The 25902-nt window shown below is 38.6% G+C and overlaps 1 protein-coding gene across 5 annotated transcripts in view; it reads left to right on the forward strand.

The window, feature by feature from the left end:
* The window catches only part of L3MBTL4 (L3MBTL histone methyl-lysine binding protein 4), a 416667-nt gene that overhangs the window by 90625 nt on the left and 300140 nt on the right, over positions 1–25902 (forward strand). For all 5 annotated transcript variants that reach the window (XM_077778214.1, XM_077778215.1, XM_077778217.1 and 2 more), the window contains one exon: positions 5661–5715. In XM_077778214.1, the coding sequence (XP_077634340.1) occupies positions 5661–5715 (55 nt within the window). The remainder of the gene's footprint in view (positions 1–5660; positions 5716–25902) is intronic.

The following is a 25902-nucleotide window of genomic DNA, read 5'->3' on the forward strand; positions in this document are numbered from 1 at the left end:
CAATTCATACTGATTTCCTTAAGTGTTCTGTCTGGGAAGATAAGGAAAAGTGCTCATTTTTCCTTTCCTTTTTTTTTTTTTTAATTAACTCTCTATTCATTAATAGCAATGGAGATTTATTACCTTTATGAAATAATTAATTAGCTCAGACAGAAGCAGGGGATGTTAAAGTTTGCAGGAGCTCCTGTCGCAGGAGAGCAGTTAGTCCAAGCCTTTTATTTTATAGACAAGAAAAATTAGGCCCAGATAATATATGTCATTTGTTCATGGTTGCATACCTCATGTGGGTGGGGTTGGGACCTGGCCTTAGGTCACCTGGCCCCAAATTTAGCATTTTTCTGCTCTATTATAAGATCTTAAATCCTCTTTTTATTTTCAAAATTGTCCAAAAAATAAGGTCAATGTGTCTTATATACAAAATGGTGACCTTTCATGTATATGTCTACATACCTATAACCTGATCCACCTAAAAAAACATATGTACATAAAGAGCCTGGATAATTTAACTCCGAAGTGAGAGGTAATGTTATTTTTTGGAGGGATATGTTTCTTCTATCTATGCAGAATTTCAATAGCAAATAAAGAAGTGTGAACCAAACATCCTAATCCACTAACGGAGTGACAGACAGCATATTATATATTTCTTTTTATATTTGAATGATACAGTGATTATAAAAATGCTTCAGTAGCTGTTGTGCTCACATAATCAACTCTTGAATACTATTTCTTGTTACCATTTCAGTTTTTGCAGTAAAACCTTTATGAGAAGAGACTGGTGTTGTTTCAAATTATGTAAATTTCCTGTGTATTGAGTAGGTAAAAAGGGATGAAATTGGAGTAAAGAGCTGCCATAGAAAATTAGACCTATTCAGTTCATCATTTCACATGCAGTAGAACAGAGGTAGATAAGATGACTTTTCTGTTCTCACCCCTGGCTGGATGATGGTGGCTGTGGGGCTCATGCTATGGTCCGCAGACCTTCAGAAGTGGCATCAGCTGGGGCATCAGGCCCCATTCCAGATCTATAGAGTTAAGACCTGACTTTTAACAAAATACCCAAGTGATTCATATGCCTGTTAAATTTTGAGAAGCTCTGGGTTATAGCATATTTTATCAGGACGCTACTTTATTAATTGCATAAAGATATTCATGATAACTTTGGAGGTGAAATCTGCCAGGTAGTAGGGTACTTGCATTCGTGCCTTCATTCAGCAAATATTTCTTGAGCTAGATTAGGTGCCAAATTACGTTTTGGGGATGAAAGATGGTTAAGAGACTGTCTGCCTTCAGTAAGTTCCTGAAAGTAGGTGAGTCCAGTAAGACGGATGATAGGCCCAATAATAGAGATTTGTACAGGGTATTTCCAGGATTCAGTAGGTTACCCAGTTTAACATGGGAGGAGAGGGGAGGAGGAAGATCTTTCTGGAGCTCAGGGGCCTCTTCCACGCTCATGTGGTTGTCAGCAGAATTGTGTTCCTTGTGGTTGTAGGAGTGCAGTTCCTGCTTTCTTGCTGGCTCTCAAACAAGAGCCATCTTAGCTCCAAGATGCCCTGCATTTCCTTGTCATGGGGTCCTCTCATTGCTTTAGTCAGCTAATGGGGAGTCATATATTGTAATGCAGTCGAGAAACTGACTGCCCCATCATCTTTGGCATATTCTTTGGTCTGGAAGTAAGTGACAAGCTCCACCCCCACTCAGGGGAGGGGATTCTACAAGGGAATTGCTCAGTAGGGTCATCTGAGAATCCACAAGGAGAGTAGCCAGTAGAGGAGGGGGTGTGGGTGAAACCAAGTGCCAAGTGAGCTCGGGAACTTTGGGCAGGGGATAAGAAGAGGTTCAGAGTGTAATGATGAACTCCCTTTGGTATTTACTGAGTTTCAGGAGGTTGTAAGGCATCCAGATGAAGCTGTGTAGTGGAGCTTTGGATCCGTACGTTTGAAACAGGGTGGAGGGAGATGTGGATCCATTGGTCATCTTGTCTGTGAGACTGAGAGTGGGTTGGCAGTGTCAGAACAAACAGAACAGGGGGTGGGCAGGACAGAAACTCTGGAGAACAGTGGGGATTCTTGACACGAGAGGCATGAAGGCAGGAAGGCAGAGGTGAAGCCAGAGTGGTGTGTGGGGAATGGGCAGGTGCAGGGTTGTCACATTGGGGGGCGAGAATGTATGTAGTAAGGGGCCAGGGGACAGCAGAATGACTGTAAGACTTCATTCTTTCCTCAATCAGCCATTCAGTAGTAAACGCCTATCAGATGGTGGATTGTCAGTGCACAAACACGGGGTGTGTGTTTCATTTGCTCCTTAAAACCCAGCGTTGTTGCTGCCATATAATAATTGCTCAATAAATTTGTTAAGTAGGTAATTAATCAGTCAGTGGTTTAAGATTCTTCTCTACTCTCCTTCAGATTTCCTCTTTCATCTTTCATCAGAGACTGTTTGTTTGAGATATGTTTCTTCAGCCAGTAAACACCAATAGGAAGGCTATAATAGCCAGTAAACACAAATTGGAAGCTAACTTAATTTTTATTGAGTCTGGATCCATTCTTGACAGTTTGAAATCTCGCAGAATAACTGGCAGCTACTGTGGAGAGCCTGCCTGTGTCATGAGCTGCAATAAGGTTTTACCTGTGGATCTATTCCTCGGAACAATTCAGTAAACAAATTAAGATGATCTCCACAGATTAGAAAACTGAGGCTCACAGAAATTAGGTCACTTGCTCAGCGTCATACCCCTGGTAAGGTGGATTGGGGACTGAACCCTCAGATGCCTGACTCTAAAACTTGAACAGAAGGGAACTCGCTCATTGTAGGTAAGCACTAAATAGTCTAGGAGTCATATTAAAATGCAAGGCTCTCATAATTAAAACAGGGTGGCCCTGTTAACTGAAAAGACAGATACACAAAGAAACAGAAGAGAAGTGGTAGAAGTAGAAGCAAATGCACACGGGAGTACAGTATACACCCACATGTGTTGAGAGAGGTGAAGAGCCACCTGGACGAAAATATTGGATGTTGACTTCACACTCTACCCTAGCACAAATTCAGATTTCATAAAGATTCAGGTGTAAAAAAATAAACCATAAATGTAATCGACATAAACAAAGCGGAAGGATTTTCTAATTTGGGAGTGGAAAAGGATTTTCTAATGATTATTCAAATCGAGAAGTTGTGAAAGAAAAATTTGATAATTTGATTTTTAAACAACAAAAATCCCTGCATATTAAAAAATACTGTAAGAAAAGTGAAAAAGACAAATGACAAACTGGGGAAAAAAGAATAATGCATCTCATAAGGTAGACAAAGGACTAATCTTCCTCATTTATCAAGACCCAAACATGAGCAATCATCCAAACAGAAAATGGACCAAGGATGTAAAAACATATTTCACAGAGAAGAAAATACAAGTGGCTTTAAATATACAAAGTGATCTTCAGCTTCTTAATAATGAAACAAATGCACATTAACTGTAGTAAGATATTTGTCACTCTCCATCTTGGTGAAAATCCAAAAATTTGGTAACACACTCTGGGGACGAGGCTGTGGGAAAGCAGGCCCTGGTGCCAGGCTTGTGGGGCTGTGGCATGGGGCAGCTCGCGTGTGGAGGAGCAGCAGAAAAGCACCAGTCTCTTGACCAGCAGTTTCACTCCTGAGAAGTCATTCTGCAGATATCCTTGCACACATGCAAAATGACATATGTGCTGGTTTTTCACTGTAGCATCAAATGGCTGGGGAGAAAGCAGATTGGAAATAGCCAGAATATCCATAAATATGGAACCAGTTAAGTAAATCATGAAATATCCATTCAGTGTAATACTGTGCAGCTGTGAAGAATGAGCGAGAATGCTCTTTGTAACTTGATAAAGATCTCTGAGGTATTTTGTGAAATGAAAAGAGGGAGGAAACAGTATTATGATGTGCCACCTTTGTGCATTAGAGCAAGACAATAAGAACATATATTCATGTTTCTTTGTATTTTTATAAAGAAAACTTTGCAAAGACAGACTCTAGTAACAGTGATTTCTGGGTGGAGGTGTTATGAGTTGGCCGGAAAGGTGAGGATGGGTGGGAGAGTTTTCACTGTATTTGTTTCTATGTGTGTTTTTACTTTAAACCATATGAATTCAAAAAACAAAGTACATGGATAGAAAGATACCAAACTACCACAATCAATTGTGTATGGCTTTATCGGCAAGTGACAGCCTGGTGTGCTTACCCATCAGTAAAGAAACATTTATCACAAATCTCAATATATGTGGGCTATTTGTTTATTTGAAAATTGTATGATTTACTCTTATTCAAATTGTATTTTGTACCTCAAAGCCATAAACCAAAAAAGAAAGTAAGTATGTGTAATAGAAAAATGAAATTAATGGTATTTATTTTAACAGTTAGAAACAAATTTGCTCTCATTAAACTATTAACAAGCATGATTGTTTTTTGAAAGCTTGATTCAAAGCTTTGTGTTGTCATTATCTGAAGTTTACTTTTTTAGGTCCGGTTGTAATGGTTGTCATAGCCGGGATCACTGGGTTTCCTGGTTTGTCTAGAACTTAGCGCTTCCCCACATGTGGCCTTCAGTGCTGTGGCTGGGTCAGTCGTGGGAAAACTGGGGTGGTCACCCTTGTCACAGCTTTGAAAAGGCATGTCCCAAGGGTAAATAGGACTAACCTGAAGAAACGATTGTTAGCCACACCTGCTAAATCATGACACTCATTTCTCGGCATCCCGTCAGTTACGTGAAGGTTTTTGTCTATTTCAGCTGCTGAATTTTCATCTTCCCTGATGACAGTCAGTTTTTCTTGGGAACTAATCAGAAGTGTTACATATTTATATTTCCATCAGTGAGTTCAAAGCCCACTGAAACCCTTCATTTGGAGGATTTTAAAATTGGGGAAGTCTCTTCCTCAATTTTTAAGTGTATAATTGTGAGCCTGAATGGGGGGAATTCACTGTTTATGGTTACAAAATTTTGTAAATGAAACACATTTCTGAGTACCCATTAACAAATGCTCTTTGTTACTGTGAGTATCTTTTGGAAAGAAGTCATTCCCTTAGCCTTTGTTAGGTGGTCCCCTTTCTTGGAGAGGTGCTGTGAGAGTGTCTGATGGGTTGCTGGTCCGTGGAGGGCTCTGCCATGGTCTTGTCCAGTGCTTGTATTGTCATCTGTGGTCTGTGGTTTTCTTCAAAGGTACCTTTGAAGTCATGTGTCTCTTCTCTGGAGGTCAGTTTGGCTAAAATTAGATAACGTTATCTTGACTGAGCCTTAGTAAACCGTCATAGATGCATATAGGCAGAAGGACGCATGGTTCTGGTGTGAGACTTGCCTCTCCCATCAACCTGCCTCTGGCGCAACTGTCCCCCACAGGCAGTAGGAAGGCGCCCTTATCAGCTTCTGTATTAACTGTTATTGAACCTTACTCTGTCTCGTATTTTAGCCAACAAATAATTAAGACAGTAATAGAGCATTCCTGCCACGTCTGCATGGATCATGGTGTGCCCCCTGAGGTGCACACCCACCTGCGGACATTGGCCACTCATGGATTGTTGCTGTCTTTACAGTGCTTTTCATGGTTTGGCTTCCTGAACACAGGAGAGTTAGTTTCCGGTGTGTCAAACATGCATCCAAAAATATGGTCTAAACCACGTTTTCTGTGTTCTAGGAGCAAGCTGGAGAAGAAAAGAAGCCCAGGGATGCTGCAACCCCGTCGAGTCACGGTAATCATGACCATCCTTTACAGTTTTAGTCCACAATGAACAACTTTTAAATGTAGTTTTTATTAGGTAGCTTTCATTGTCTTAGATTTATTTAAGTCTATAATCATAGTATCGCTTATTGACATTGTGTTCTATACCCTTCTCTAGACCATCCAAGTCATCTAAGATTTTCACATACATACATCAAGAAAAAGTTTGCAGCTCTGATCTCATTTATTTGCTTCTTAAATGCTTTAAGTAAAATAACTTCTGAGTTTTAAACCTTCCCTGAGAAGATAAGACAATGGGAGATGCTACTTAGTTTGTTATAATTCTTTGTTTAAGCTTTTCCCAGAGTAGTTTAATCTTCTAGTGATTGCATTTGTGTTCTTCCACTGAAGTCATTGTTTTAAAGGAGGTTGTATGTTTGCTCTGAAATGAATATCCCTCATTATGGTTATTAATACATCAGTAAATTTCAGATAACAGCTTTTTAATATTCAACTAATTCTCTGATGCTTTAAATTTACATCAACAAATGCAGATGATATTTTCCTGGAATATATATTCCATTATTTTGTGATTATTGCTATATAAGCAGACAACCGTTATTAAATTTCCTGTAAAATGTAGCTGAATGTCCAATATTTGTGCTACTTTCCATGGGAAGGAAGCATATATATTTGATAAATCTTTTCTAATGATCTTTTAAACGTATGTTAAGTATTTGTTGAGTAACCTTTTTAAAATAAATAAGGAATGGGGCGCCTGGGTGGCTCAGTTGGTTGGGCATCTGACTTCAGCTCAGGTCATGATCTCATGATTCGTGGGTTCGAGCCCCGTGTCGGGCTCTGTGCTGACAGCTAGCTCAGAGCGTGGATCCTTCTTCAGATTCTGTGTCTCCCTTTCTCTCTGACCCTCCCCTGCTCTCACTATCTCTCTCTCTCAGAAATCAATAAAAAACATTAAAAAAATAAAAAAAATTAATGAAAACAACTAAAAATACCTTGAAAAAATGACAAACAAAAACTGAGGTTTTTCAAGACCATTTTATATTGCTTAGTTTGGGGACAAAGCATTGAAAATTTGTGCTCTTCCACCTAAATGTTTTTAAAATAAAAGCTGTTTTCTGCTATAAGCAAAATATGCTGCTTTAAATTCTTTTCTTTTGCTGTCAGCCAGACCCACCATGTTCTTTGCTGAAAAAACAAAATAGAATGCAGTAATTTGGTAATTATGTAACTTGATGTTCGGCTCCATTGAAATACACCAGTTATGCAACACTGGAATTCTAGAAATAAATTTGGACTGTACCTGGTTTTAAACATTATTTTTAAACATTATTTCTTTCTTCTCGGAAAGAGGTTGTGATTTATTACGTTGTTGTTCTCCTCTGCTGCTGTATTTTCACACTAATGTAAATTGTTTTAGATTCTCTTATTTCATGGTTGAAGCATTTATTCTAGAAAAAGAAGATGCAGAGTTAGGCCGACAATTTAAGAATGTTCAGTCCTCAAAACTAAGATTTTTTTAGTAATTTAGTATTTATAATTCCATTATAGCTGAATATATGTTTATCACAAATACCTTTTCAGTTTCAATAGAAAGTGACTTTTTGCTGTGGTTCTTCCATCGTCAGACTCGTTTTTATGGGTAGTAGTCCACTCTTAAAAGTTTCACCTGTGATTTATTCTTCTCAAATCTGAGGTTGCTGCTGTTTGCCCCAACTACTGAACTTAGCTCCATGTTTACAGGAAGGATGGGATTTGGTTTGTGCATAAGGTTGCCACAGACTGCTAGTTGAAATGCAAAGTGAATTATTTGAGGGGTTTTTGAGGTACCACTTTCAGTGGGATGAAGGAAACCATTCCCTAAATTGCCTATTGTCGTAATATTACAGTGGGGATATTCCTCCTATAGTTTCTGGAAATTACTTAATTTTCTCTGTAGATTGCTTGCAAAATAAAAAAGATTTTAATCACTTACCCATGTCTTAATAACAAAAATAAAGTAAAAAATGTACACATGCATATTTATATGTGAACAGAAAAGTGTATTGAAAAATAAACACTGAATTCTTAGTCCTGCTTTTACAACAAGGAAGGCATTTCTTTGGAAATCATTACCATATAATTTACTGAGTGCCCACTCTGGGCCACTAATACTGAGTCCAGTGTTACAGATGATGAAGCTTTGAGAGGCCATTAGACTTATTTAGGGCAAATCACTAGTGAATGATGGATTCAGGATTTGAACCCACATCTAGGAAGTTCTAAAGCCTATGTGCTTTCTGGTTTACCTGTTACTTTAACAGTCTTTGTAGCTGTTAAGACAAAAGTAGAGAAAATGAATTGTGCTCAGAAATGGGATGGGAAAAATAACTGCTGGTAATAATGCTGGCTATTATAGCCCTCTGTGTCCATGGGAACTCACTGGACTAGGTTTTTCCTGACATAGTCATGCCCTGAGATTAAATTTTTTTGTTCTTTTGGAAACTCTCTGAGCTGTATTATTCCAGGTGATTCAAAAAAATTAACAATTGTCTTGGATACCACTAAGAAAAGGTTTGTCTCAGTATTATTTGTTAATAATTATGTATGATTAAAGGTACAGAATTAGTGTTGTCAATCATTGTGTAATCCCAGATGTTTACATTTGAAGTCTCCAAACCTCATTTTTTCAGTTGGACAAGTGATTGGCTTTTCCACTTCTAAGTTTTTTAAATGTTTATTTATTTTGAGAGAGAGAGAGGGAGAGAGAGAGAGAGAGAGAGAGAGAGAGAGAGAGAATCCCATGTAGGCTCTGTGCTCCTTGCTGAGCCTGACATGGGGCTCGATCTCACAACTGTGAGATCATGACCTGAGCTGAGACCAAGAACTGGATGGTTAACTGATTAAGCTACCCAGGCACCTCTCCTCTTCTAAATTTTAAGTGTGTTTTTTTTAGCTACTTCTGATACTTGTTTAGTTGAGTGTTGGGGCAGTGAGGTCTGTATAAACATAAAAAGACTAGAAGAAATTACGAAGGAGAATGAGATGTATACACATCCAAATTCAACTTTGTACATCAAAGAATGTCATAATAAAAATTAAAATGGGAATCAAGAAGTTCCACACAACAGATTTAAAAGAAGTAATGCACTAAGATCTCAATGCAAGAACAGTCAAAAGACAGGAACAGGAATTCATGGAAGAAGAAATAAAAGCTAAAATATAAATGTGTTAAATATATTTAGTCTTACTAGAAGGTAAAGAAGTACACATTTAAATGTAATAATGAACATTTTTTAACCTTTCAGGTGACAACAGTTACAAACATGCTGATCCTGTTCACTGATAGGTTGGGGATGCGGGCTGTCAGTACACTGCTCTCGGGAGTACAAGTTGTTCCATTGCTCTGGGGACACATTGATGGCATTTATCAGAACTGTTAAATAAACATTTCCCTCAGCTCAGGAACTCCATTTTTTGGAATTTCTCCTAAGAAATAAGCCGTCCGTATTGAATTTATGCATGTAATATTCACTGTAGTACTAATTATAAGTGGAGAAACATTGTAAATAATCTAAATGTCCAACAAATTTGGAGTAGGTAAAACATTGTGGTGCAACTGTGTGTAGACAATTGTGTGGCCACTTCAGTGCTTCTGAAAAAATTAAATTACATGGGAGGGAAAGCTTAAGATAACATATTAAGGGGGAAAAATCTCAGGAGATTAATCTCAGTGATGATTGAAAAAAAGCACATATCTATGGAATGGAAGGAAAGATGTGTTATAACAATTATTATTTTTAAGTTGTGAAATAAAAGAATGCTTCCTATATTTTGCAAGTATTTTTTTTTCACAATTAGTAGGTAATCATAGTACAGTCAAGCAAATATTGAAAAATAAATTCCTCAAAGCTTCAATTTATGGAATGAAGGATGTTGTTGGAATGTCTGTTTTTGAACTCCTTCTTTTTTGTAAGTTAACTTCTATTTTGGAGTAGTTTTAGACTTGAGAAAAGTTGCAGAAATAGTACAGAGATAAGTCCTTTGCCCAGTTTTCGCGAACATTTATCTTACGTGACTGTAGGACATCTGTCAGAACTAAGAAATTAACATTGGTTCATCACTATCACTAAATTTTGTACTTTATTCAAATTCCACCAGTGTTTCTACTAATGTCCTTTTCCTGTTCCCAAATCCAGTCCAGAATATCACTTTGCGTTATCATTGTGTGTACATCTCCTTTACTCCACAGTCTTGTTCTCTGTGGTCGGAAGTCACCACCTGATCCAGTCACTTGAGAGCTACAGTGTTTCTTGACTTACTTTCAACTCATCCTGTCTTCACCATCTAACATCTACACTCAGTCATTCCCCACACACTATGCTTTTCTCGTACACCAGTGCCCCACAGATAGTCGCCAACGTTCTGTTGATTGAATGGAATGAGGGACCTCCCAAATCAGTGGAAGCTTCCCCACTCTGACTTTTCTTACTTTTTAGATTTCACGTCACCTTTACAGCTGAATTCTTCGTTCTTAGTTGTTGAGTCCACTTCTCCTATAGCTCCTCAATCTGTAGCACCATCATTAACTTGGTCTCAGTCTAGAGTTCTGGGGACATCCTTGAGCCCTCCTTCTCACGTACCCTCACTAAATAATTACTGACTTTTCTCTACTCACCTCTTGATATCTCTCAAATAATATCTCTCAACTTAAGAGATGACCCTACTCACTTTTCAATAGTTTCATGTTTGTTTTTTTTACCCTCCCTGAAGTGAGAGGTAATATACTGTTTTTTACCCCCGCTTCCCCAGCTAAAATTTATCTGAAATTCTGTTAGTAGAGGGCCTTGTATCCTTTCTCTAGATTATCATTAAAGGCCTCTGAGCTTCTGGAACTTGCCCGGGACCTGCCACTGAACTCTGCCTCTGTTTGGCTTCAGACTATCAGGACATGCAGTCTAGACCTTGCTGCATAAGCCTTGCCTGGAGGCTTCTTTTTCTAGCATAATCCAAGTAGCTGAATCCTTTCAAACCTCATTATCTTCTCTACTTTGCTTATTTTGTATTTTTCTCCCTATTCTGTTTTTCTCTCAGCATATTCTCAGGCATTTGGCTTTTAAAAATTAAGTTATATAATATGCTATGTCTCCCACTTAAATTTGGTGTTCCTTAAAAAAGCGTGTAATCAGGTCCAATCCAGCCAGTAGGATTTATGATTTAGTTTACTGAAGTAATAATTTGCTAGAGCTCTGAAGGATTAATTAGCTAAATGGCCTGAAGAAGAATTAACACAGCTTCCAAAAGTGCTTAACTTACTTTCAGAGAGCAGTTTTGGTGTTGGGGGATATGGTTCATTAAGTGATTCTAAAAGATTCAAAGATGGTCCTTTGAGCATTATCCCCAGAGTCTTTTGTTAGAGTAACTAGTTTACGTCCTAGGTGTAATGACAGAAGTACTTTCTTGCAAAGTGATTCTATGTCAGTGGAAATAATGCCCACATTTTTAAAACTTTGTGAGAGGTCTGTTTATTCCCACCAAGGTGCTTCCATAACTAAGAATGGAAAGCAACATCAGAAAAGGAAAAAACAAATCAATTTTACTTTAGCTGGTTCTTATTTTTATAGACGGCATTTACTGTCATTAAATGCATAGTTAAATGTTTACATATTTGAATACTTCAAACCTAAAGAATTATGTTTTCACTGAGCCATGAAACTATCACTCAGTGATAAACAGGGGATTTCTTTGTAACTAATGTACTTTTTTGGGGGGAAACTTGAATAAATAAAACACATCCACATGCACTTTAACAAAAACACTACACTGTAAAAAATAATTTATTTGCTCCTGATGGTGGTTTATTAGGGAGCTCATCATTGAACTTACATAATTAAGTTGTCAAATCTCCCCTGTAAGATTCTGTCGCTCTTGGTGAATAAGTGGTAGGGGACAGGGGTGTGTTTGTCAGTAGATGGTATCAGTGAATAAAACTGAATAAAGCACCAAGAGGAGCCAAGGGCCTATATTCATAAAACCCATTTTATAAAGACAGTTTTTATGGGCCATGTTGAATTCTTTAATATATGAAAGCAGACATCATATTAACATTTTTACCTCATTAAAGAACTTCCTGAGGAAGCCTCCAGATTATTTATGTTCTCAAGCTGACCCACAGAGGAGCCTCTACTACTTCTGTTATTAGAGGTCCCTGGTGGATAATAAGTATTTAACTCTGGGAAGGGAACTGAGTGCCCTGACTTTTGGATTGATTTAGCAAAAGAAAATGTCACAGAGCAGTACTTAGTCCCAATGGAGGTGTCTAGGAAGCTTTTGAGCTGTGCGGGCCTCATAGTTACAGGGAGGGCCTGGCGGCGGCTGGCCACCATTGCCTTCCCAAGCAAAAATACCCCATCATCTCCTCCTGTGGGACCTCTCCTCCTCCCTCTTTGTTCTGTTCCTAAAACCAGAGACTTTGGTTTAACCAAAGGATTCTTTCCACTAATGTGCTTTGCTGTTTTAAAGCATGTTTGATTTTTGTTCAGCATAATTACCCTTTGCAACTGAGATTAGAGCTGCTTCTTTGGGGGCATTTCAATATTCGTTTGAACCTAAACTGTTTCATGTGAAATATTTAATTTGGACTGTGGGCTTATTTGCTGACATGCCTGTGTTTAATGACTACTTCATCTCCCTGTGCTCTCTCAGCACTACAGAGTGAAATTCTTCTTTTCTTAAATACACTTCTAAACTGTTTGGAACTATCTCAGATTTACAGAAAAGTTGCAAGTACAGTTCAGAGACATTTTTTTTCTTCTGAATTATAGAGTACCTTACCAGCCTGGTACCTCATCACCCCCAAATACTTGAGTCCGTATGTCCTACAAACATAATTGTGCCATGCACAGCTATAATACAACCATTCAGGGCAGGAAGGTTAAGTCGATACCTTAGGGTCATGCAAGCTGCAGACCCCATTCAGTTTATTCCCGTTATCTCGACAATGCCCTTTATGGTGAAGGGATCCACTTCTCAGTCCGGATTGCATTTAGTCATCTCTGCAGTCTCCTATGTCTGGACCAGGTCCTCGGCTTTCCCGGGACTTGACCTTGACACTCTTGAAGATCACAGGCCAATTATTTTGTAAATATTCTTCGTTTTGAATTTGTCAGATATTTCCTCATGATTAGATTGAGGTTGTACATCTTTGGGGGAATATCACACAAGTGATGCTTTTTTTTTCTCTCTCTCTCGGCCTCCTGTCAGATGGCAGACAATTATGATTTGTCCCATTTCTAATGATAACTTACTTTGATCCCTTGATTATCCTGGTGTCTGCTAGGTTTTCCACTGTGAACTTAGTTTTTCCTTTGGAATTGGTAAGTTTTATAGGGAGGGAATTAGAAGCTGTAAATATCCTGTTTTTCACCTAACTTACTCCTTTCCTCTCCTCTCCTCTCCTCTCCCCTCCTCTCCCCTCCTCCCCTCCCCTCCCCTTCCTTTTCCTTCCTATCCCTTCTTTTCCTCCCTAATTTATTTATTTTAATATGGACATACAGTTTCTTATCTTTTATTCATTAGATTTTAATCAATTTCTGTCACTATTTTGGTGCTCAAATTGACCCATGTTTGGCCAGTAGAAGCCCCTTCAGGTGTTATTAGTGTCTTTCTGATAGGTCTGTATTATTCTTCAAGCACTTCCATATTTTGTGACTCAAGATGTTTTGGGATCATCTTGTATTCTCCCTGCCCCAGGTCTTGAATCTTTAATGTCTGCAAAGACCTCTGGGTCTTCGTCATGGTTGAGGTTAAGTGTGTTCATTGCTATTAGGTTGTCCTTACTCCTAGGCCCTCTCTGTGGACAGAGCTAAGAAAGGTCTCTTTGTATGTTTGCGTGCACACACACACACACACACACACATCTGCATATATATACACATTTATACACATGATACATGTCTACACTCACACACACATACACTTCATGTTAGTATTTTGTTTATATCAGTCTCTCTGTGTATACTGAAATCTACGCATTCACAGTGATACCTCCATTTTCATTCTGATCACATAGGATTTTTTCTGGTTTTCCCCTGCTTATATTTGAATCACAGTTTTTGACAGTAAGAAATGTGGCTCTCATTATCTTTAGTATATTTGCTTATTTGATAAATCCTCCTCTATGTAATCATTATTGCCACCCACCCTTCCCTGCGATGTGTGACCACCTTGTCCCACTCAGGCTCCACCATCCTGGGCCTCCTCCTTTGCCCAGGTTACCTCTGTGCAGGACACCATCCTCACCCTAAGTGGGCTTTGGTGCTCTGCACTAGGCTGCCCATCCAGAGGGAGCCCTCCTTGCCCCTTTTGGGCTCTTGTTCTGAGTAATAGTAATTCACTTTAACCTCACTTTTGGTTTCATGGAGAAAAGCTTTATTAATTACAAGGGAAAGGGAATATATGGACTAAACAATTATAGTAAACATAAAGAGGAAGTGAAATATAGAGAAGAACAAAGAAGGGTTAGTACATCAAATCAGGTACCCACAACATCCAGGCTCCTGGCTGGGGAAGCCCCTGTGGTGACCAGCCTGGTTGGAGTCCTGATTGAGGGTCCTCGACAGAGTGCCCTTTCTTCAGGTGACACTTCCAACTAACTATTCCCGCCAGGGCAATATATGCATTAGCCATGTGTGATTTATGGTTAGTCATTAAGTTTGCCTAAGTGCAGTCCTGAGCAAGCTGTTGTTTTTCTGTTTTGTTTTGTTTTGTTTTTCCCTTCCATTTCCATTATCTCACAATTTTAGGAGCCTGAGCATCTGCATAGTTTTCTTCTCTCCCTGATCCATTTCAAGGGCCGGACTGGTCTGGCTCAGGGAGGTCAGGCAAGTTAGTCCCTCTTGGTGTCAAGAACAGAAGGGCCAATTCTGATCCGGAGGCCGGCTACGGAACACAAACCAACTAAACCCCTCGTGATTGTGTATGTGCGGCTGTGGGCAGAAACGCATGAAAAGTCATGCAAACAACTTCTATACAGAACAGCTCAGACTCTAAACTCTGGGTCAGCTTCCCAAATGATGGGAAGCTTCAACTCCTTCACGCCCTGCCCAATGCCATTGCACCCCTCCATGGTGACACTCCCTTACCCTGCCAGGTGGCCATACTCTGTGCTGGACTCCCCCACGTGGGGGTATTTTCCTTACAGCCCCTCACCCCCACCCTCCTGTGTGGATGCCTACCTTGTTCTGCTCACATACAGCTTTAGAGTAGAATTGTTTAGCAGAGGAAGGGAGGGACAGACAGGAAGCAAAGAGAAGGCCAGGAGGATGAGAAGAACATGGTGTCATTCTTGAAGAGAGGATCAGGAGAAAGAAAGAAGTGAAGAAAGAGCAAACAGACTGGGTGGTGACAAGTTTGAGTGGGGGGTCCTGCTTATGTCTCCTGGCTGTCTGTGCCTTCCTTCCAGGTGAGGGCCACGTGTTAGCAGGTAATAGTTGAGGCTCCTGTACATCAGAGTAATTGAGTTGTTAACAGTCATCTGAAAGGTTCCACCATTGGTGTACGTGGTACTTTCTAGTCTCACTGTGTATTTCAGATCTGCATTCAGTTGTGCCCTCATTCTTTTCCCAGCCCTAATGCTGACCTTCCTCCATTGAATTTTGATATAATTCCCAAACTTACGAAGCACAGGGGAGAGTCAAGTATGATTTGTATTTTGAGTCTCAACGCCTGGGACCAATATGGATGTGATTCTGGGGCTTCCAGAGAATGCCTGTGGATTTCCCTCAAAAGCCAGAAGGAGATAAGAATTGGTAGTGTGTTCTTGTAGCTTTGCTAAAGTTGTTAACTGTTCCAGTGTTTAAGTGCAGAGCTACATTTGTACGGTAGTTCCCTTTGTAGAACAGATGAGTCCCTTAGAAATTCACTTGGAATGTTCATAACTAGAATCTTCTTACTCTGCTGTTTGTATAAGCATAATTAACCCTATGTTTAAAAAAATGCTTTTTTTTTTAACATTTATTTATTTTTGAGAGAGAGAGAGAGAGTACAAGCGAAGGAAGGGCAGAGAGAGAGAGAGAGGGAGACACAGAATCTGAAGCAGGCTCCGGGTTCTGAGCTGTCAGCACACACCCCGGATGCAGCTTGAACCCACGACCCATGAGATCATGGTTCCATGAGAACCATGATCATGAGCCAAGATTGGATGCTGAACCAACTGAGCCACCCAAGTCCCCCCTCCCCCCCAAAAAAGCTTTCTTTAAGAAAGCAGCTAATTTGCAATGAAGACATTATAGTGTAATGCAAAGAAACTTCTCTAGAGTTCAGGTCAGAGCATGTCGGCAGGTCCATACACACTGATGCTTGGACCCTGGGTGTCCAGCCATGGTTTTGTTTAAGCCAAGAATAAATGTTATCTTTTAGAAGTCAAAACTTTTAATATGTGAAAGAGAATAGAGAATGTATGCTTAGACTTAAAGAGACTTCGTTTGAATTTTGGTTTTGCCACTGAATTGGCGCGTGACTGCCAGCAATTGAATTGTTTCACTTCTCTGATCCCCAGTTTCCTTTCTGGTGACTTAAGAGTAATAGTTAATTTCTCTTTGCCTATAATACAGTCAGAATTGACTGAGAAAGTATTTATAGTGTGTGTCGCTCTTGGTAGATACTCAACAAATGGTATTTTTCTTGAATAGCTTAAATAGAAAATTTATGTATTCATTTTCAACAGTTTTTAGGTTCTTTTTTGGGATCAGTCCTCATTTTGCTTAGGAAATTTCTAAGGGACAGTTTTAAAATTATTTACTCTAGAGAATTAGCATTAGGTGAAGCATTTTTTTTTTAAAAAGTGTTTTTATCCTACTTAAGAAAGGACTTACTTTACTTTGAGGAAGAGTCCAGTGCAAAGTTTAAACCTTTAAAGTTTATTTATTTATTTATTTGTTTATTTATTTGTTTATTTAGTCATCTCAAACCCGCCGTGTGGGGCTCAAACTCACGGCCCTGAGGCAGAATCACATGCTTTTCTGACTGAGCTTTCCAGGTGCCCTGAAACCTTTAAAAATGGAATGTTTAGCTCCTGTATTCATTCTGTCATTTATAGAGCATGATAATTATGAGATCACTCAGGTGTTAAATAGAACATATATATTTCATCTGAACAGAAACTTAAGTAATGGTCTGTTATTTACCTGAACAATCAAACAACTGAATTAAAAATTATTGATATAAAAAAATCGTTTGGTTTTTTTCCTGATGTAACTGGAAGCAGCACAGTGTATTTGTCACAAGTCTTTCCTGAAAAGCCTCTTGGCGGGTAGCTATGTGTAGAAAAATAATTTTTTGGAAAAGCACATTAAGTGGAAATGAAAGATTATTGCCAATATTTTGTGACTGTGGTGATAAAAATGAGCATGGGAAAATGATAGTGGCAAGGGTCTGGTCTTCCATAAGTTGAACAGATATAAATGATATACAGGGTTATAAAAATATGCAAAGTTTTGGAAAACTTGCTGAATGGGTCCATCATTTGGGGGATGAACTGGATCTTATATATGATTTAAAGTCATTCTTAGCAAAACCTATGCCCAGCAGTTCTGGAGAGAGGAAGACACACCCTAGTTTGGCGACTGACCCACCCATCAGATGCTCAAGCTGAGACCTGGACAGCCACCTTGACACCTTCTTTTTCTCACTTCATGGGCATTCTGCCTTCGAGGGCTGTTGGATTTGCTTCTGGAATATTTCTTTAGGCTGTCTGCTCTTCTTGTCTTTCCTTAACTGTGAATTCTTGGTCTTCTCTCCAACTCTAGTGCTGATCTTTCCCCATTGCATTTCAACATGAAGCTCAAAGTTGTGTCTCACAGGGGAAATCCACTTGTATCTAAGCTGTCACCCCCTCTGCACATCTCCACTCATCTCCCCTACCTGTCCTTGAGATGACCTAATCTGGTCTTTCCACTGTTCTTTTCAAAACACAAAACTGGTCCTGTCAACATTCCTACCTGTGCTATGTTTGAAGCTTGTCAGATGCCTTCCATTGCCTTTAGGATAGGATATGGGCAGATCTCACTAAGGATTTAGTAGAACTTAACCCTGGAGAATTTTGTCTCCTAAGCCTCATCCCAGTTGGGCATCTGCCTCCTCATGCTTTAATGGTGGCCCTTATTTCAGGTCCTGCCACAGGACCCCTGTGCCTGCTGTGCTCCCTGCCACAGTGTCCTTCCTCTCTCTCTCCAGGTCTGCCTTTTGCTTGGTTACAGTACACGTGTGTTGCTAATGCCGACAGAGCCTTATGTTTTCGCCTTAGGAAAGCTTTCCCTGATCTCCCAGATGAAGCAGGGCTGTGTGTTCTGTGCTCCCAAAGCCCTACACTCTATGAAAGCACTTAGTACAGTTTATAATTATATTTTTGAACATTTGATTCTTACCCACTAGTTTTAAAGCTTGTGGGTGTCCTCATGTCTATTTCTGTTCATTGTTGTGTCACAGAACCTAGCACATAGTAGATCCTCCATGTTTGTTGAGTAAATGACCAGAGAAAGCAGTAGAAGAGAGTGAAGGTTAGTGTGGGCTGTTGGAGAAACTTCTTATTTGCTGTGTGAAGCTGGTTGGATGTCATCCCATAGTTCATAAAGGGACCTTGAAGCTTTGGGGAGGAGAGTGATAGTGTTTCTTGTAGAGAGAGAGTTGCAAGGCGAATCTCTGGAGAGTTCTGGGGAGAAGTTGTAGGCTGAAGAGGAGTGGAGAGATCAATGTAGTAGAAAGAGCTGGTGAGATAGGGCTGCTTGGCTACTACAGAACCGGGGTGGGGGGTTCTGAGAGGGGGAGATCTCCAAAGTTACTAGGATGTAGAGCTGCAGGAATGGTAAGTGACCGACCACAGAGGCTGCAGGAGGCCACACCGGAACTAGCGTGTAGAGACCATTCACTGACTTGGGGAACATGGGGATTGCATTTGAGGGACAGTGCTGGGTTTTCATGTGGAGATTGGGCCCCACAGAATACTCAGAGGGTCCGCAACAGAAGCTGGTGAGGGGGGTCGAGGGGCAACTACATCAAGTGTATAGGTAATAGGGAAACTGTGAGTACAGGGAGACCTCTCTGTGGCAGGGGGCATGTTGAGCAGAAGGCCGAGGATAACCTTTTGGTGTGGAGAGGGAGGGAAGCCGGTGCGGAACCAAGACAGAGCCCTCAGCACCACGGAAGGGGTGCCGGATGGGCAGGGCCCTTGGGGTGGGCATGATGCGCTGTTCTCTGTGTGCCCTGGGAACAACTGTACAGCACTCTGTATGAGTAGTCACTGCCCGGAATGAATCTGACTCAGTGATAGAGAATTTGAAATAGAAAGATTTTTTTTTCCCAATTAAGCATGAATTTCTATAAAGCCAGGTTTTAGGAGTTTATGACACAGCTATTTTAGTTTTGCTATATGTTGAAAAGTATTCTACCAAGATAAGCCTATGGGATGCCATTTTCTTTGTACTTTTAATTATCTGTAGTTGTCTTCCCAGTGCTTAGGATCTTATGAGAAATTATTTTTCTCTGGTAGTTGTTATAATTAATCTTTTATGATAGCAGATCTGATTTCAGTCGTTCCAGATTTAATTTGACAAGAAAGCTTTATTTTATTGATGATTTTTAAAAACATAGGCAGGATGCTTTGGAATTGAAACCAGTTATTTAAATCAATGCACATTTAAGGCTTATCACAATAATGGGTCCACGAAATAAGACATTTATGCCAAAACTAAACCTTGGAGAACTCACTTCCTTCATCTTTAAGATGATTAGCTGATTTGTTGGCTACTTCCCATCTCTGAAGCTTTATGACTATATTTAAAACTATTTTGGAGAGTTAACATCATAAGCTTTTTGTATTAAAAATGCTAGGATCGTGAAGGATTTTTAGTGCTGTCTCCATGTACTATTATAAATTAGTTCCCTGAACATCAGCTTAAAGAGACAGGAAAATATTAGCTATGAATGCACTCTCTTAGTTCTCATAATTCTTTACTGTATTTTATACAGTGAACCTCAATTCAAATGAGAAAATACAGTATTAGTCCTAGGCTAATTTATCAGTTGTGCATTCCTTCTTATTTTTCAAGCAAGTTAAATATGATTATTTGGTCTGTGAACAAATTTTATTGAGAAAATTTTTAGTGGTGAGTTTGAACAGTTTGCTAAATATCAGTACTTACTATTTCTGATATATAGTTCTATATCTTGTTTCTTTTAATCATAACTTAGCAGCAGAAATTTATATTACACTTATATTAAAATTATATTAGAAGTCTTCAAATGGGTGCCCCTGGACTAAAGTTAAGGTGTGGGTAGGGCTGCATTCCTTTGGAGGCTCTAGGAGAAGATCCGTTTCCTTGCCATTTTCAGCTTCTAGAAGCCACCTGCACTCCTTAGCTGGTGGCCCCTTCCTCCATCTTTAAAACTAGCCAGGTAGCATCTCTCTTATCCTTCTGTGTCATAGTGACATCTTCCTCTGACTACAGCTCTAGCACTTTTAGGACACCTGTGATTACATTGGGCCCACCTGGATAATCCAAAATAATCTCCTCACCTCAGGGGACCTTAACTTGATCACACCTGCAAAATCACTTTTGCCACATAACCTAATGTATTCAGAGTTTCTCGGGATTAAGACATGCGTGTCTCTGGGAGATTGGGATGTGCATGTCATTGGGAGGCCATTATTCTGCTTACCATAAGTTCTCACTTGCAGAATCACTTTGGCCTTCCATATAGGAAATGGGGATTATTTTGTACTTCTTAAGGGCTCAGTGCCATTATTGAGCATCTTTAGCACATAGTGTAGGGTCTTATAATCCTTAGGTCTACAGTTACTGCACTTTCTTGTTGCATTTATCCAACATTATAATTCAAGTCTGGACTAGGGGGCTCTAATTTCGAAAAAGTCCTGAAAAGCTCACTGGAGAAGAGGCCGTTGAGGACTAATGGAGTCTTCATTGCTCCTTTGAATGCACTTTCTAGGAATTTAATTTTTAAAACTGGTTTAGATGTTTTTACATTAAAATTCTCCTTTAAACAGTGCTAATTATCTTTCAACTAATAACAGTACTCTTCTTTGCCCCAAATGGTCTGCCAGTGAACCGAAATTTAATATTCCTTCATGGATTTAATACTTACATTCGGCAAGAATGATTAGTGTTTTTAAAGGTTAGTGAGCTGTGAGATTAAGATATGATTTGGGAAAGAATTTATTCTAAACACTTTTAGTATCAAGAGAAAAAACAATTTTGAACAATATTTAAAGTATGTTCATTAACTGAAGCCCAGCAGGGGATATCTTGAATAGAGGAAGGTCTAAATTCTGGATCGGCAGAATTAATTAAATTAATGAAAGTAGCAGTAACAAATGGAGCTATATTATGTTTAAAAGATTACATTAAATGTTTCTAGGATACATAGAAGAAAGAGGTCAAGGGAAATATGCAGTTAATCACGTTGTGAAGAGAATATTCCCATCTCATATAGATGGATGTTAATTTGAAGATTTACAGCATGGTATTCATAGGGGAGTATTTCACTATCAACCCATAATTATATGGGGCTTCTTTAAAGAGTCTTGGTGATGAAAATTATTTCGACCTGCCTCACATTTACTAGATGTCAGAGAAGAAATCAGTTAACACTAGGACATCTGCACACAAATGTGCTTGTTACACACTTTGCCTTTACCAGTAAGAACTTTGAGATTCTGTAATTTTTTATTCTCCTCTAGTGACAGAACTGGGCCCAGTTAGTGATCCTGATCCTCATTCAACCTGTTGTTAACGTGGCCCTTCATCTTTTCAGCAGTTTCTTCTCGTCTTCATCCTGTTCCACACCCACCCACCTGTTTGGTTTGATCTCTCAATTAAAAACTCTCTTCTTCACCGCCTTCTCCCTTCTCCATCTTCTCTTCCTTCTTTTCCTTTCTTCTCTTCTTTCTTTACTTGCTCTTTCATTATATTCTGGTACACCAGTCTGCTCTGGTTTTTATGTCTCAGCGCTTTCTCTCTTACAACTCTTTACTCTCGACCTTCCATTAAGTGCTGAGATTTCCATGTGCTTCACCTATGATTCTCTTCTCATATTGCACTTTTTCTTTTGGTGACTTCTGTTGTCTGGCTGCTACCCCAGGTGTTTCTGCCCAGCTGCAGATTCATATCTCAGCTCCACACTGGAAGTGAACTTCATCATATCCACTCATACCCTCCTCAGTCTTCTTTTCTCTTTATTCTTGGTTTCTTTTAATGCTGACACCATTTATTTGTTCTGAGTCTGAAACCAGCATGTGTCATATGACATGCATACATATATGGTATATGCTGTATCTTAGCCTTAACTACTAAACAAGAAAGGAAAACTAACTGAAGATGTGGGAGAAGTTTAAAAAAAGTAAAAGTGAGAGAGAATAATACCTGCATCATATTTGAAACTGTGGGGTAACTAGATGATTTCCTAGCAAACTAATGATTATCAAAAGGTACCCAAGATGTTGAACATTTGAATAGGTCATACCAGTAGAAGAGAGGTCCAGTGAGAATCACAGCTGAACTGTTCTTCACCTTTAAAAAAAAACCAAACAGGCAATTCCAGTGATATTCAGACCCTTCCAGGCCATATGAAAAGATGAATATTTTTTTATTAAGCTAGCATATATAACATGAGGATGTAGTAGAAAACCCTAAGCTTTAGACTATAAATGTGTAGCTAATATTCTAAATAAACATTGACTTAATCCAGAAATATATTAGAAAATTGATATCCTATTAACAAAGAGGGTGTAATACAAAATTCAACAATGAGACAGTTTGATATCTGTCAACAGAATTCAAACATCAACAAACTAAAAGGGAAAAAACATTAATAGTCTTTAACAGAGAAAAGGCTTTTGATAAATTTAGCTGCCATTTGTAGCAAAAATTCATGTGTAAAATAGAACTAAATATAATAATTATTTACCAAAGTATAACAGTAAGTATGCCAAATAGCAAAACATCAAAACCATTTCAATTAAAATCAGGAAATAGAGATGCCCACAAGCATCATTTATATTCAGTCTTTTCTTGGAGATTTTAGTGAATGAAAGAAAAAGTAAATTTTAATGAATGGTAAAAATTTTGGAAAGAAGAGATAAAACCAGATAGATAGTTACAGATATATGATCTTTGCATCTAGAACACTTGGAAGAATATAATTATAAGCTATTAGAATTAATATGAGATGTTGTGGTTGGGTAGATAATAAATATAAAAACATATTAGCTTTTCTGTATGTCAGCCACTAACGCTTAGAAATTGAAAAAGGGAAAATACTGCAACTATGAAAGCAATGAAGTATAAATATTTAGAATAAATTGAACAAGAAACGTGAAGTACCTTATATGAAGAAAACTAGAAAATTCTATTAATGCATATAAATTAATATCTGAACAAATGGAGAGACATGTCACAAAAGTATCAATTTCCCCAACTTAATATTTAGGTTTGTTTGTTTTTCTTTTCACTATTTAAAATTTTTTCATTCCAGTATAGTTAACATACAATGTTATATTAGGTTCAGTTGTACAATATAGTGATTCAACAATACATTTCCCAGTGCACATCAAGATAAGTACTACTCTTAATCCCCTTTATCCATTTCACCTCGCCCCCTCCTCCTCCCCTATGGTAGCCATCTATTTGTTCTCTATAGTTAAGAGTATGTTGAGGAGGGCACATGTTGGGATGATCACTGGGTGTTGTATGGCAACCGGTTTGACAATAAATTATATTTTCAAAATATGTCTGTTTTTTGGTTTGTCTCTTTTCTCCCCTTTGTTCATTTGTTTTGTTTCTTAGATTCCAAATATGAATGAAATCTTAACGGTATTTGTCTTTCTCTGTCTGAATTATTTCACTTAGCTTTCTGCTCTCTAGATCCATCCATGCTGTAAATGGAAGATTTCATCCTTTTCTTATGGCTGTATTATATTCCACATTTCCTTTATCCATTAGTCTTCATCTGTTGATGGGCACTTGGGTTGCTTCCATGATTTGACTATGGTAAGTAATGCTGCAACAAACATGGAGGTGTATATATCCTTTCAGATTGGTGTTTTTGTGTTCTTTGGGTAAATACGTGCAGTAATGCAGTTACTGGATCATATGGTAATTCTATTTTTAAGTTTTTGAGGAACATTCATACTGTTTTCCACAGTGGCTGCCCTACTTTGCATTCCCACCAGCAGTGCTGGAGGCTTTCTTTGTCTCCACATCTTTGCCAACACTTGTTTCTTAGTTTTTCTTTTAGCCATTCTGACAGGTGTGAGGTGATATCTCATTGTGGTTTTGATTTGTATTTCCCTGATGCAGAGTGATATTGAACATCTTTTCATGTGTGTGTTGGGCATCTGGGTGTCTTCTTTGGAAAAATGTTTATTCATGTCTTCTGCCCATTTTAATTGGGTTAGTATGTGTGTGTTGAATTGTATAAGTTCTTATAGAATATTGGATACTAATGCTTTATTGGATATGTGATTTGCAAATATCTCCTCCCATTCAGTAGATTGCCTCTCAGTTTTTTTGATTGTTTCCTTTGCTGTGCAGAAGTTTTTTTATTTTTGCTTTTGTTGTCCTCACCTCAGGAGACATTTAGGAACATTTTGCTACAGCCAATGCCAGAGAAATTACTGCTTGTGTTTTCTTCTAGGATTTTTGTGGTTTCAGGTCTCATATGTAGGTCTTTAATCCATTTGGAGTTTATTTTTGTGTATTATGTTAAGTGGTCCAATTTCATTCTTTTGCTTGTAGGTACAAATTTTCCCAACACCATTTGGTTAAGAGACTCTTTTTTCCTTTGGATATTCTCTTCTGCTATGTCAAAGATTAATTGACCATATAATTGTGGGTTTGTTTCTGGGTTTTCTGCTCTATTCCATTGATATATGTGTCTGTTTTTGTACCAGTACCACCATACTGCTTGGATTACTACAGCCATGTAGTATAACTTCAAATCTGGAGTTGTGATAACCTCCAGATTTGTCTGTCTTTTTCAAAATTGTTTTGGCTGTTCAAAGTCATTTGCGCTTCCACAAAATTTTACGATTATTTATTCTAGTTCTGTGAAAAATGCTCTTGGAGTTTTGATAGGGATTGCATTAAATGTGCAATTTATTTTTGAGAGGGAGAGACAGTGTGTGGGCATGAGAGGGAGAGGGGCAGAGAGAAAGGGAGAGAGAGAATCCCAAGGAGCCTCCTTGCTGTCATGACAGAGCCTGAGGCCGAGCTTGAGCTCACAAATGGGCAGATCATGACCTGAGCTGAAATCGAGTCAGACACTTAACTGACTGAGCCACCCAGGTTTCCCTTGCTGTTTTTAAAATTCTCTTTTTATCATTACTTTTTTTGCCATGTTAATTGCTATGTGTCTTCATGTGGATCTCCTTGGGTTAGTTTTGCTGGTCAGTCTTGGGTCATTTTCTGGGTTATTTACACTGATGTGAGTGTTATCTAGTCGTTTCCATGGGACAAGGTGAGCTTAGGGTCTCCTCCTCTACCTTCTTACCCAGAAGCTCCCAAATTAATATTTAATTCAGTTCCAAGGTAGAATCCCAACTGGTTTTTATTTAAATTTGTTAACATTATACTGAAATTCCCAACATTCTGGTTGTATATTAACAGACCAAGAATCTGGGGCACAGAATAGAGAAACCAGGAGATGTGAGTATATACTATATTACATACAGGCTAACATACACAGTATATGCAGGTCAATGGGCTCAGGAGAATAAAGTGTGGATTTTTTTTTAATAGATTATGGTTGTCAAACTGGCCATCTATATAAAAATAAATTACAAATGTATTAAAGACTTCAATGTTTTCTTAAAAAGAGGTTTTACAAGAATATTTTTAGGAGACTAAATGATGTCTCTGGGAGCCAGGTGGAACTTTGTCAGGAGTGGGAACTATATTCAATGAAAGAAATGATAGACATGTCAAAATAAGTTTTTATTTAATCTGAAAATTTTGTTATTTCACTCTTTTTGGAGGATGTTTTCATTGGATGTATCATTCTTACTTGACAGTTTTATGGCTTTCATTGCTTTAAAGTTGTCATCTATTATCTTTTTACTTCCATTATTTCTGATGGGAAGTCATCATATTAAAATTACAGAGCCCCACCTGCCTAATGTTGCCTAACCCCTTTTTTTGGTTTTATA

Source organism: Crocuta crocuta, unplaced genomic scaffold, assembly GCF_008692635.1.
Source record: "Crocuta crocuta isolate KB4526 unplaced genomic scaffold, BGI_CrCroc_1.0 scaffold26, whole genome shotgun sequence".
Taxonomy (NCBI): domain Eukaryota; kingdom Metazoa; phylum Chordata; class Mammalia; order Carnivora; family Hyaenidae; genus Crocuta; species Crocuta crocuta.